The sequence below is a fragment of the Ochotona curzoniae genome, unplaced genomic scaffold (assembly GCF_017591425.1).
Source record: "Ochotona curzoniae isolate NIBS_2020 unplaced genomic scaffold, NIBS_Ocur_1.0 contig_64, whole genome shotgun sequence".
NCBI classification, from domain to species: Eukaryota; Metazoa; Chordata; class Mammalia; order Lagomorpha; family Ochotonidae; genus Ochotona; species Ochotona curzoniae.
In genome coordinates this window covers 24,166,849-24,180,764 of record NW_024466502.1, presented here as the reverse complement: position 1 = coordinate 24,180,764, position 13,916 = coordinate 24,166,849, and the positions used below count along the sequence as shown (strand labels likewise).

Here is a 13,916-nt window from a genome sequence, read left to right as displayed (position 1 = left end):
GAATAAGCTGAAGGAGAATCATAACCTTTGTTATTTTGCTTGGTTTGAACCTTGAGCAATTTAAAGATACAATTGAAATCAAGGGTGTGTGTGTGTACAGTTGATAATGCAGTTTTATTTATTAAACTGTTTTTATTTATTCTTACATCACCACATTTTAAAGAATGATTCCTGTATATTCTTTTTTAAAAAAGATTAATTTATTTTTATTGCAAAGCCAGATATCTATATCTATCTATATATATATAGATATATATATATACACACACACACAGAGAGAGAGAGAGAGAGAGAGAGAGAGGAGAGACAGAGAGGAAGATCTCCCATCCAATGATTCACTCCCCAAGCGACTGGCATGGCCAGAGCTGCACCGATCCTAAGCCAGGAGCTAGGAGCTCTTCCGAGTCTCCAGGTCTCCCATACAGGTACAGGGTCCCAAGGCTTTGGGCTGTCCTTAACTGCTTTCCCAGGCCACAAGCAGGGAGCTGGATGGGAAGTGGGGATGCCGGGAATAGAACCAGCACCCATATGGGATCCTGGCGCGTTCAAGGTGAGAACTTCAGCTGTGAGGCCACTGCGCTGGGTGCAGATCACCACATTTTTTAAAATAGAAAATGCATTTTGGATTTAGTTGGCTTCTTTATTACATTACAGAAAATATTCATTGTGTTTTTTTTCCAGTATGATTATTCATGCTAAAATAGTAAGTTTCTTCATAGCACAGATCTGTATATAATGTTCTGTAATATGGGATCAACTTTTGGTGATATTTGTGGACTTTACATTAGATGTTTATTATTTAATCCTTTGTGAAGAGAAAATTAACTCCCCTATTTTTTTTCTAGGCAGTAACAGAGAAGAATTTTGAAAGAAAGGATTTCCGAGCCTCCCTAGAAAATGGTGTTCTGTTGTGTGAGTAAGTATTCAAAACATTTGGAAAATAATTTTAAAGCTCTGCTTGTGTGTGTGTGGATGTCTTCACTCCCCTCCTCCTTAAGATGCGAGTTGATCCTTGCAAATTGACACTCCCTCAGGATGAGACAGTAGGAAGGTTATCTGTCTCCGAATCGAAAGATAGTATTGGTGAAATATATATTTTAATTAGTTAACAAGAAAGATTCTGTTATTGCTTTAAGGGCTGATAGGGGAGAACTGTTGAATAAGGGTTATTACGTTTCACCACTCACCCTTTATACTAAATATTCTTGCCTCTGGAATTGTCTGGGTTAGAAACAAATGTAACACTTCTTCATCAGCAAATTGTGATGGTTGAAGTGGCACATTTGTTTTCTTAGGTCTGTGTGGAGTCAGTGTTACCAGAATCAATTGAATCAATTTGAGTCATGAGTCATCCAATTAATCTTACCAAGAATCATATCCCAGGCCATCATTTCCATAAGTGAAAAATCCCAGTGCTATGACTGAAGGTGTATGGACAGACTTGTAGGCTTAGTATTGTTTGTTCCACAATGACTGCATTGTTGAATGCACCAAGTGTGTGACCTTTCTAGGGAAAGGCAGGCAGGCCCATGGGGTAAAATCATGCAATTGTGGGTGATGGTGAAGTTTGCAGAAATAAGCAAATGAATTATGAGAACGTGCTTGCATCCATCTACATTTTAAAAAATAGTGATTTCAACTCAAATACTTATTACATAGGAATTTATGGATTCTCTCCACATTAAGCCTTGGCAATGGCTGAATGTTCTGGTAACTCTTGAAGCTTGTTCTTTGTAGCAAAGTTCTGGAGTCAAGAAGCCTAGGTTGGAGACCTTGCTCCCTTATTTATGGAGATTTGAATGAATGACTTACTATTTGTGTACATTTGAGCAAGTGCCGTAACTTTTGAGCCTTATTTGCTTATCTCTGAAGTGGAGACCAGTGCATCTGATCTAATTTACAAATGTTTCTGAATTCAGTCATACATACATAAAAGTGTTTTTAATAAATTGTCAAACTTCGCTTGAATGAAAGTTGTTGCTGGGAAGATGGCCAGGCTGGTAGAATTCCATTTTTTCTTTGCTCTGATGGCAAGAGTTCAAAGTTCCTTGTTGTAGAGTTTGATTTGGGAAATGCTGCTATTGAACCATTTGAGACCTATAGAAATGTCGGTTTCCTAAGATTTTACTTACTATAAAGAAGAGTCACAAATATCAAAGTAAGTTTGCTGTCCTCTTCCAGTTTGTCACATTCAGAATACCTGCAAAATAGCATTTCAAGTAACTTCAATAGGCCACATGATCAGCCCAGTTGATTCTGATGGGAAATTACTCATTTTATTTAGAACACTGTATAATTCTGATGTATTCCAAAGATTGAGGGGCACCAGATGTTTGTTAGAGGTGTGGGGACTGGCACACTGTGACAGTGAGTTCAGCTACTCGGTATTGGTTTGAGTATTGGCTGCTCCACTTTCAGTTAGCTCCCTGATAGTGCAGCTGGGAAAGCAGAGGAACATGGCCAGAGTGCTGAGTCCTTTTCCATCTGTATAAGAGACCTGGAAGAAGCTCCTGGCTCCGATTTCAGCTCAGTCCACTGCTGACTGTTGCAGCCATTTAGGGAGTGAATCAGGAGATGGAAGAACGCTTTCTAGCTCTTCCTGTATTTGTGTAACTCTGCGTTTCAAATATTTTTTTTTTAAAAGAGAAAGAGATGCGACTTGTAAAATAGCTTAGTTCTCATATGGAGTATTTAACAGTTTGAAGCAAAGTAGCTGTCAATTTTAAGTCCCACAAGTCAGGAGAGGCATTTAGAGGTGTGTGTGCAGAGTGCCCGTGGAGTAGGGGGTTCATTTTAGAGATGTAAGGTCATATGATTGAAATAGATGATGTTTTAAAAGAAGTCACTTTGTGGGTAATAAAGTTTCAGTGATAAAAATATTTTAGGGATCACACCTTTTTGGAGCATAGACTCCATAAATTGGTCATTAAGCTTGTTTGATAGTGACAGCTGACTTTGAATTTAAAATGAAATTTAATTATTAGTCTGGGGTCTGAATTATTTGAAACAATGTTCAAGATTTATACTCAACCGAAGGATATACATTCTATTTCCATGGTGACAGCAAATATTGGAAGTAAGTTTATATATAATATTATATATATAAACTATTATATATATAACCACACACACACAGTTTTGGAAAAAACACTTTTATTCACAAATCTCAAAGCTCATTCTTGGAATATTATTAGAATAATACGATGTGATTGGGTATACTGCTATGTAAATTGAATCAATCTGTTTAATACTCTTACTCTTTAAATGAATGTTTCACCAAAGTAGCTTAGTCATTGTTAAGGCCAAAGTAGTTAGCACTGTAGGGTATTAAAGTACTTCATAATATTTGTATTAAAAATTGTTTCTCTCAATTGTGAGTTACAATTGTTTATGGTCAATGGTTAATGAAGACACATTAATTTAAAAGATGCAGTGTGGTAAAAATAATAAAAAAGGTCATTAATGTTCTTCATAAGTCTAACTGAGGAAAGCCTCTCTGCTTGGTCTATGAAATCATTAATCAGGCACCATTGTTGGTGACTGCCTCCAGCTGGATTGCATAGGAGGCAGGCAGAGGCAGCAGCTCTGAGGCCTTGCCCCAGAGGCCCTGGCTTTCACGGTAATGGTTACAGTGGGAAGCAGTCTGGCAGAATACTTTACTCCTTACATCTCTCAGATATATATGAAAACATGATTACACTTTTTTAAAATATAAGACCATTTTTTTTTTTAAACAGGAAAAGGCTGTCTTCTCCTTTGCTTACTTTTGGAGCCCTCTTTCTTAGGAGACACTGCGTCTGCTTCTTAATTATTAAGAAATCTCCAGCCGCCAGGAGAGACTATTCTCAATATTTCATCTGGTGTGTCATCGGTCTTTTAATCTTTCAGGAGTACTTTTTTTTGAACTGGCATTCTGAAATACCTAAGTCCGGAGCTGGAGATGCTTATTATAGCTTGCGCTTGGCTGGCAGTATGCTGGCCTTTCCGAGGATCTAAATGGGATACAGGCGGTGCTACGGTTTCAGTGAAGATCTGCATCTGAGGAGTGAGGATGGGTTAGGTGCACACCTAGCCTTTTCTTCCAGGCATGACTGCAGAAGTTAGGGTCTTCCTGTTAATCAGTGTGTGATTTACTGTGGGCTCTAGTGAGGTGAGGGCGAACGTGTACCCCCACACCAGTCGAAGTGTTAGGGTTATTCTTTTTTTTTTTAAGATTTATTTTTAATTTTTATTGGAAAGGTAGATATACAGAGAGGAGAGACAGAGAGGAAGATCTTCCGTCCGATGATTCACTCCCCAAGTGAGCTCAACGGCCGATACTATGCCGGTCCGGAGCCAGGAGCCTCCTCCAGGTCTCCCGCGCAGGTGCAGGGTCCCAAAGCTTTGGGCCGTCCTCTGCTGCTTTCCCAGGCCACAGGCAGGGAGCTGGATGGGAAGCGGGGCTGCTGGGATAGAACCGGTGCCCATATGGGATCCCGGGCGTGCAAGGCGAGGACCTTAACCACTTGTGCCACTGCACCGGGCCCTAGGGTCATTCTTTATGGACACAGAGTCTCTATGATTTACTAAGCAGGAAATGGGAACAAAATCTTGTATTGGAAAATTTTCTGATTAGTAGAAAAGATTTTATTGCCTTTTTTGTTTGGTTTTTAAAAAAAGTTTATTTAGTTTTTATTGCAAAGTCAGATATACAGAGAGGAGTAGAGACAGAGGAAGATCTTGCGTCTGATGGTTCACTCCCTAACTGACCACAATGGCCAGAGCTGAGCTTATCCAAAGCCAGGAGCCTGGTGCTTCTTTCTTCCTACACGGGGGCAGGATTCCAAGGCTTTGGGCCATCCTCTACTGTTTTTCCAAGCCACAAGCAGGGAGTTGGATGGGAAGTGGAGCTGCTGGGATTAGAACCAATGCCCATATGGGAACCCAGCATGCTCAAGGTGAGGACTTCAGCTGCTGTGCCACTGTGCCTAGCCCAGATCACATTTTAAAAATGAATTTCACCCATGCCTCTGCCCTGTTTCCTAGTGTTTGGGAGGACTGCCTGCTGTGACTGCTGGCTGCATGGCTTCTCTGGTCTCATCAAAGCTGGTTGTGGCCTCCTCAACTGATAGGACCAGCTGGTCGTTTTCCAGATATTCATAATGTGACAGTAGTCTTGGAAAAACTCATAGAAGCATTTTGTGATCCTTGTAAGAAGTAAGATCTGGCTGAAGCTAGTTTGAAGGGTGTGTCCTGGGCTAGTTGATCACAACCCTGGCATGATTCCAAGTGTTTCCTCTGTCCCCAGCAGTCATGTATCACAAGTTGATCTTTTGTGAATACTGACTCACAGGATGGAGAGGACTCTTCTCACAGGATCACCGGCTCTTTCCTTTTGCTTACAGCTTGGAAAGTGTGGAATAAGGTGTTTAGCTGTTGATTTCAGAGATGCAGCTTCTGTATGCGCCACATAATGCCTGTACTGTCTGCCTGAAAGTAACCTATCTTTTCAAAGATACATTCAGTAGAAGCAAAAATTATGTTATGAACACTGTATACTCTGGAATATTCAGGTAATTGTTGAAAGCCATGAGACAAAATAAAAAACTGTGACTGGTCCTTCTTGCTGCAAGCCCATTTTGCTCGAGTTAGAGAAGTCCAGGCACATCTGGGGTCCTTGGAATTTGATGTGGGACTCCACGTCAAGTTTCTTTTTTAGATGGAGAACTTTTTCTCTTGGACTTGTTAATGTTGGATTTTCCCAAGGAGGAAGAAGAGAGGGGTTACTTGCATATATACTTGCATGTGTTTCCCTGATAACATATGTGGCTATTTGCCATTTATGTATCTCTGCTGAGGTAGCTGTTAAGATGTATGGTCCATTTTTTAATCAAATGATTTTCTTTTTTTTTTTTTTTCAAATTATTTTCTTATTGCTGAGTTCTAAAAGTGCTTCTGATAATGTAGATAACAGATCTTTAATCTGGTGTTTTGTAAATCTGTTCTCTCAGTCTGTAGTCTTTTTAGTTTCTTGATAATCTTTCATGAATGAAAAATGTTGACTTTTTAAAAGGATCTATTTATTGATTAGAAGATTACCCGGGAAGAGAGAGGGAGAGAAATTCTCTCTGCTGGTTCACTCCTCAGATGAAGCCAGGACCTTTTATGGGCCTTGCCTGTGAATGGCAGGGGCCCAAACACTTCCGTCATCTACTATTTTTCGCAGAACATTAACAGGGAGCTGCATTGGAAATGGAATACCCAGGACATGAATAGGTGCCTGAATGGGATTGTGGTGTTGCTTGTGGCAGCTTTAGCTGTTATACTACACTGCTGACCCTGAAAACTTGATTTTAATGACATCCTGTTTACCAGTTCATTCTTTCATGGATGATGCCTTAGGTGTTGTATTTAAGACGTTATATCGATTTTTTCTTAGATGATATAACAGGAGTTTTATGAGCTTGTTGTTTCACAGTTTAACCTGTGATTATTTTGAGTTACACGTCATGAAGAGCCTGAGAGCTGTGTCTACAGTGCCCTTCTGTGTTCATGGCTATTAGTAAATTTCCTGCTACTCAGTGAAATCTGTTGGTCTTATTACCTGTTAAAGTCCTCAGGATACAAGGAATCTGACCATATAAGCTTCACTTGATTCAGTTTAAGGGGTTTCAATCATAATAGTGAAACTATATAAGAAAGTTCCATCGTAACAAAGTGATAGCATAAATTACATTTGTATTGACTTCTTACCATTCCATGCATTTTTATGTTACAGGGGGTTCATCAGCAATTACTGCCTTAGGAATTCTAGAAAGTAAACATTAATTGTTACCAGTTTCTGAAAATGTCAAAGTGATCATGAATATTTATACTGGCTGCTTTTAAGATCTAAATTACATATGCCAAAGGTGTTACCTATGGAAAAGTGATTGATGGCTAATCAAATTTTGTTTTATTTTAAAAAGTTGCACCTTGACATTTAGATAGAAGTCATTAATTTAAAATCTATATAAAACATTTATAGAAGATAACCAGTGCAAGTGAGTGTATCAGAAACTTTACTCCGTTGATCTGATCTACTTCACAATTGTGAGGTTTGTCTTGTCTGGAAACAAACACATGAACGAAAAAATACTACCATGGAAGTGCTGATGATGCAAACAAAAAGACATTTCTAGTATTTGCTAGAAAGTAAGGCAGAAATTTCCTTATTTCATTCTTGTGAAGAAAACAGATTTTAGGGCATTCACAGAAAAAGTTCTGGATTAAAAGTTGCCAGAATGTTAAATGTTTTTGGAGCACCTGCTATGATCCAGGTGCCTTGTCAAGTTCTGGGAGATGCTTTTTGATCTGAACTAGGTGCAGTTTCATCCAGCACAGGGCTGTCTGTTATACATGCAAATGTTTAATGAGCAGAATTTATGTTGTCAAGAAAAAGTCAAGTGAAAAAGAATACAACAAAAATCCTTGCTTCAGTTTGTCAGAAAAGTATAATAACTTTATATCTTTCCAGAAATTTCATTAGTAATAGTAAATGTTTAGTGATGTGAGGGGCTATATGTTAGAAAGTGCAGAGCTCATGTGGCTCAGTTTAAGCTGCCACCTGCAATGTGGGCTTCTTACATGCACCCCTGTTCTAGTTCCTACTACTCGGTTCTGATTTCAGCTCCCTGCTAATGCACCTGGGAAAGCAACAGAAGACTGTCCAGTGCTTGGATTCCTGCCATCCGCTTGGGGAAAGTCCGACTGCTAGCTCTGACCTCTTCCAGCCCTGGCCATTTAAAAAGTGTGGTTGAAAGATGTCAGCTAATAAATCATAGCTTAAAATGTTAATTCATTGTTTTATTAAACTCTGATGTCAGTTTGTTTTGTGAATTTTTAAAGTCATTTTGGAAACAGGAAATGAAAAAGGATACCTCTGCTTATGAGTATTTGTAGAAACAGGAAAATGAAGATTAGTGTTTATGACAAGTATCTGGAGACTAGCAAGCGGTAGAGCTTCCAATTGCAGTTCTCATTGAAACCGTCCATAGCTGAGGGAGAAAACAAGTGCATCTTTATGTGCCATGTTCTGAGTATCACCTCGTAGTTGCATTCAAGATTGGATCACATTCACCAGTGGTGAGGTTTTTGAGTGGAGCATCTGTTGTGTAACTCAGTGTCTTTAGGTTGGATGGACAGTGTGGTGGAATGTCTCAGTTCATTGAAGCTGCAGTAATAAAATCCCATACACCAAGTAACTTGTACACAGCAGAAATGTATTTTTCCGAGGCCTAGAGGCCAACACATCCAGGGTCAAGTTGCTGGCAGATTTTTGTTGTGATGAGGACCCAGTGCCTTCATGATGTCTTTTCATTATAACTTCATGTGGGAGAAGGAAGGGGCAGTACAGCTTTGGATGAGGGCATTAGTCCCATTTAAGAGACTGAGTTCTCATGAGCTGATCACCTCCCCAAAGGCTCCTTACCTTGTACTGCCATCCTTTTGGGGGAGTTGAATGTTGAAACATTGAATTTCAACACACACACACACACGCACACGTGCGCACATTTAGACCGTAGCAAACGGTGGCTGGCGAGGAGACCTTATAGGGATTCCACCAAGGAAGTTTATAGTGACCAGCTGCTTTGTTGTGTTTTTAATTATAACAAGAGTAAACCTCTGATGTGCTAAACATAACCAGCTTTATGCTGTGGCCTCAGGGAATGCTTGGAGGAGTAGTGAGAGGATTCAACCCAGGTTTAAAGGCATAGGACCATATGGGTAGACAAAATGATCTCTTGGTTGATTTTAGACATGTGTCCATGAGGCAGTAGAAAATTATTGTGTCACCTCATTTGCGACTACAGTCATCTGAAGTTAATGTGGTCTTTGGATACATGTGTAATTGAACACTTGTGCAAAGAAGTTTTATTAAAGAGTATTTCCATAGATGGTCCTTGCTTTTTGTTTGACATAGAACTGTGTCCCTTTTAGGTATACTTAAATTGCAGGGAAGTTTAGCTTTTACCAAAATTGCTTATTCTCCTTAGAAACAGTATACAAAAAGTTCTTCCTTTAATTATATGTGAAAATTATTGACAAGTCAATAATTTGGTTAGATGGTCACTAGCTGCCAAATCTATATGTGTGCTTTTTTCTACGTTCTGGTGCTTTGAAATGATGACCATTGTAACAATAAAATCAGGTAGTGTCTTTGTCTGGTGATTCACCTTCTTGAAGGGTGGTTTTTTGTGTTATCCAGAGTGTTATGTTTTCCTTGTGGCTATTTCCGTGTTTACGCATGTCCTAGAAGGTTCAGGAGTGAGGAACGTTAATCCATTGTGTCTGTGTTGCTTGTAAATAATAGCTCTGGTAAAGCCTTCTGATGAGGGAGGAGTCATTATTGGGAGTCCTCATTTTCTATGCTATTTCCTTAAACTCTATCCCTTACTTTTTTGGGCTAAGCTAATTAAGAATAGCCTGTGTTGTTATTCATTCCAGAAACTGTATGTTAAAAGAATGCCTTTGTAATTACTAATCCTGTAATGCTTTTGTATAAGTGATACAAACAGGTAAACTGAATGACTTGGCCAAAGTCACCAAGTGACTCAAGCAGGTGTGGCAGGAATTTATGATATTCTTCATCAAATAAAGACATCTGGTGCCAGAAGTTCCTGACATTGGCTGCCCCAGCTCGTGTTGTCCTCTAAATTTATATCAGTGGAAAATTACATTTTAAAATACAAATTATTCCAAGGATATCTCTGGCAAGCTGCACATAATTTTTAAGAAATCTGTTTTTGTACTTGAAAGGTAGAGGTAGAAGGAAAGACAAGGAAAGGTCTTCCACTCACTGGCTCACTTCTTAAAATGACCTGAGTAGTTGGGGTGGGCCAAGCAGAAGTCAGGAGCTTAGCACCCCATTTGGGTCTCTCACATGGGTGTCAGAGGCTCAAATATTTGGGATATCTTTTGCTGCTTTGTTGGTAGGGAGGTGATCCCGGTGGTTCTTGAACAAACACAAGGACTTGAGCAATGTTGTAGGTGGCAATTTCCTGTCACATCACTTTCTGGCTCTGAAAGATTTTCAAAAAGTTGAAATCCTAAAAAACTGATACAACTGCTAGAAGTCTATTAATGAATTAATATTACAAAACCCTGAAGTTTGTAATAGCCAATAATCAGAATATAAAACAAACTGATACCTTTGGAATATTCATACTGCTTATGATTCATTTGGGAAAGTTGTGTTCAGCTATTCACTAATTTACAGACATATGATAGGCATAAATTATAAATGAAAGCAGTACAAAGATTTGGTTCTGCAGGATGCTGGCGTAGAAAGTGGTAGCTTAACCTGCTGCCCACAACACTAGTCCCTGCGCATAATTTTCTGATTCTTGATATACTGGAATTATGTTCCTGTTGAATAATTATTTAGTCATTAGTTTTATGCGTTAGAAGACTGTTACTAATAATAGAATTACAGAAACAAACAACTAGAAGAAATATTTGGAATATTTGGAACTGTCATTTCTTACAGACCTGTGCAATTTTTTTTTCTGGTTCCTCAACTTGTGATTAAAGAAGAATGTGACATGAAGGGAGAGATCCTTTTTTTCTACCTGAGTTTTAATGCACAAATCAAAAACCAGCCAGCATGGACCAACAATTCTAGGGAATGCTTAGAGTCAAGGGGATGCTTTTATTATCTATATTAAGTTTTTTTATGTTCTTTGGAAAAAAAAAAACAGAAAAACATCTTATTTTACAGACCAAATCTTCATAAGCCACTGCTTTGTAATTTTGAATCTAGTTGGACAACATTCTGAAGGTTATTAAATTGAGACTTTTGTCTTTCTTGTTCTTAGCTCACTCAAGTGTACATACAAATCCCTGGAATGTTGAAAGAGTGACATTCCACAAGCTTCTCAATTTTTTCCCCATTCCTCATTGTGAAGAGGCGACCAGGAATTACGAATGTTTGATTCTTTCTTCTGCATTTGTAATTTTTCCTGGAATTCTGTTACAGAGTAAAAGGAAGTCACTTTCTTTTAAATGAATTATTGAATATGAAAATCACTGCTGAAGATAGTGTTTTTGAAAATGACTAATGATTGATTGACCAAGCTGTTGTTGATAGAAATGTATTTTGATAGTAAATTTCTCCCTTGCCTGGTACTACATCAGTGAATAACCAAAAAAAAAGGGGGAAGGAAAGAATACTTGTCTAAACTTAGAACCAATAAAGTACTGTAAGTTACAGTTGTCAAAGTTGAGATTTTTGTTTTTAAAGTTTTTAGGAGATAGAAACTTAGATAGCTTTGCAGTAACTGTCATATTAATTTCGTCGATCGATGGACTTTAAAGAATTACTAATAAGTCTATATTTGTTGACTGGGTCAGTTCCACTGCACCCATGGAATGTGGCCAGATAACATGGGTAGAAAGCTTTCTGTCTAAATAAAGATAAGTTTGAGAGGAAAAATGATCAGTGACATTATTAGAAAAAATTTTTTCTTAGGAATAGCAATGTATATCAGTAAACTAAGAGTTAAATTATGATTAGAGATATTCTAAGACTGGCTATGGGAATATATTCAAATATTACCTTCCTTTAATACCTGTGAAACTGTTTTGAAGGACATGACTTTGGAAGAAGAAGGGTGCCTGTGTGGTCCATTGCAGACCCAGTCACCACCGTGGGACCCAGTTCTTTGTTTCTTGACTTGTTTGTAATGAACTTTTGATTCTGAATAACATATTGGGTGATGGATAGGGGCGTGTGATTTTTGAGAATGTTAAATTGCCACTAGACTGGAATTAGCATTCTTATAATAGCATGCTATTTCTTTGTTTGCTTTCAGTTTGGTCAATAAGCTTAAACCAGGCATCATTAAGAAGGTGAATAGGCTATCCACACCAATAGCAGGCTTGGTAAGTAATAAATTGTCCTCAAAACTGGATTTTTTTACTTTCCTTTTCATGGAGAAATGCAATTATGAATATGAATGGGTTGCAGTGAGACGTACATATGGGGGTCTGTGGCATACTAGGATGGCTGTAACTCATGATGATGTATATTTCAATATACTTGGAGGAGATTAAGAGTTTTCTCACTGTAGAACTAGGTTTCTTTTTCTTGAACATGTAAGCAGGTGGGCATACATGGATGCTGTTATCTGCAGTTACTCTAGAAGGTATGTTAGAGGCTTTTGCTGTAGGAAAGTATTTTATTAGTAATGTTCTCCCTGTTTCTTTAGGTTTCTTCCTTTGTTTGCTTTTATCTGGAGGACATTTTTTTTCCTTGTTTTGATTTTTATGCCCTTAAAGCTTCTATGTTGTAGCTTCCCTCTGTGTAGGGTCTGGCTACCTCCCTAGCTCAGGCCTACATTCACTGTTTTCTGGCTGATGGCAGCAGTTCCTTAAACTGTCAAGTGTTTACTGGTTATGTCCCCAGTCTCATGTTTACGTATTACCTTCCCTCAGTACATGGATTTTTTTCCCCCAGCACTTGGATCTTACAAGTGTTTGCGGAAAACTCAAGGCCTGCTAGCTCTTGGGCTTTATGTAATAGGCTTTCTACAAACATCCTTTGCCATGTTGAGCAAGTCACTGCATTCCTCTTGGCTGCAGTAATAGCATCGGCAAAGTGACCCTGAGATTCTTCGTGTTTTTCCTGGCTTTAAATTCAGGATTTTGTGCATGGAAAATGCTCTGTATTGTTATTTTGTAGTTATTCCAAAGGGTCAACACACTGAAGAAACTGATAATGAGATTGTGCCTTTGGAAATCATTTAAAATTAAATGCAAATGATGAATATTTTAATTTTTAAAAAGATTTGTTTATATATTTTTTATTTTGAATTTTTGATTTACTTGGTACAATTTCATATTGACTGGGATTTCTCCCCCAAACTCCCACCCTGCAACAAATTTTCCCCATTTTACTACAGTGGTATAGTCCTTCATAAGGAATCATAATTCCATCAGTCTCTTATTTAAGTTTACCCCAACATTGCTGGTACAGACAATGTCAGAGAGTCCTGCATTCCATTGTCTACACATGTCTAGCAGTTTAATAGGGAATCCATCTTTTGTCTCAAATCAGGGATGCATGTTGCATTATACCCCCACATCTGGATATGTTAGGCCCCAGTACTCACTATACATTTCCATAATTGAATAGCCATGAAATAAGGTAAATAACTGGTATGAGTTAGAACAACAGCCTCAACAACAACAACAAATTATAGAACCATGAAAAAAAATGCTCCACTGAGTAACCAAAACATGAGTGACAAAAAGGAATCACAATTCTCTTGGGAATAATGGTGCCACCATGTAATCCACGAGCCAGCAATGAATTAGACAAGAGAAAAGAAAGTATTTGGAATATATATAACTGAAATAACAAACATCAAAACACATGAGATGCAGCCAAAACAAACAAACAGTATGGGTTGGGTTATTGAAGTTACTCTTTCCATGCTGGTTTCCTTATCTAGGAGAGAACATATGGTATTTGTTCTTTTGAGATGGACAAGAAATTTAGACTCCCAGGGAGAACCTCTCCCAGGCTGCTCTTCCTCTCCCATTAGACATCACGTCACAGGTGGCCCTTCTCAGGAGATTTCAAGTAGCTAATTCGAGTTCCACAAGAGAGAGAGAAAAGAGAAAGAGGCAGAGGGAGATCCTCTATTCACTGGTTCACTCCCGCAATGGCTGCAGTGGACCGGGAGCTTCTTCCAGGTCTCCTATATGGGTGCAGGGACCCACTGGTGGGGAGGTGGATTTCAAGTGGATCAGCCAGAACTTGAGCAGTGCTGTAGGTTGCAACTGCGTACCACAACACTTCCTGGGCCTGAATGATTTTCAGAAAGTTCGAAATCCTAAAAAACTGATGCAACTCCTAAGAGTTTGTTAACAAATTCATACTACAAAACCCTGAA

At 38.6% G+C, this 13,916-nt stretch overlaps 1 protein-coding gene across 3 annotated transcripts in view; it reads left to right on the top strand.

The window, feature by feature from the left end:
• Window positions 1-13,916, top strand: part of LMO7 (LIM domain 7) — a 192,131-nt gene that overhangs the window by 68,520 nt on the left and 109,695 nt on the right. For 2 of the 3 annotated variants that reach the window (XM_040991278.1, XM_040991277.1), the window contains exons 2-3: window positions 846-916; window positions 11,832-11,901. In XM_040991278.1, the coding sequence (XP_040847212.1) occupies window positions 846-916; window positions 11,832-11,901 (141 nt within the window). Of the gene's footprint in view, window positions 1-845; window positions 917-11,831; window positions 11,902-13,916 lie in introns of those variants that run through there. The other variant, XM_040991281.1, reaches the window with a different exon arrangement.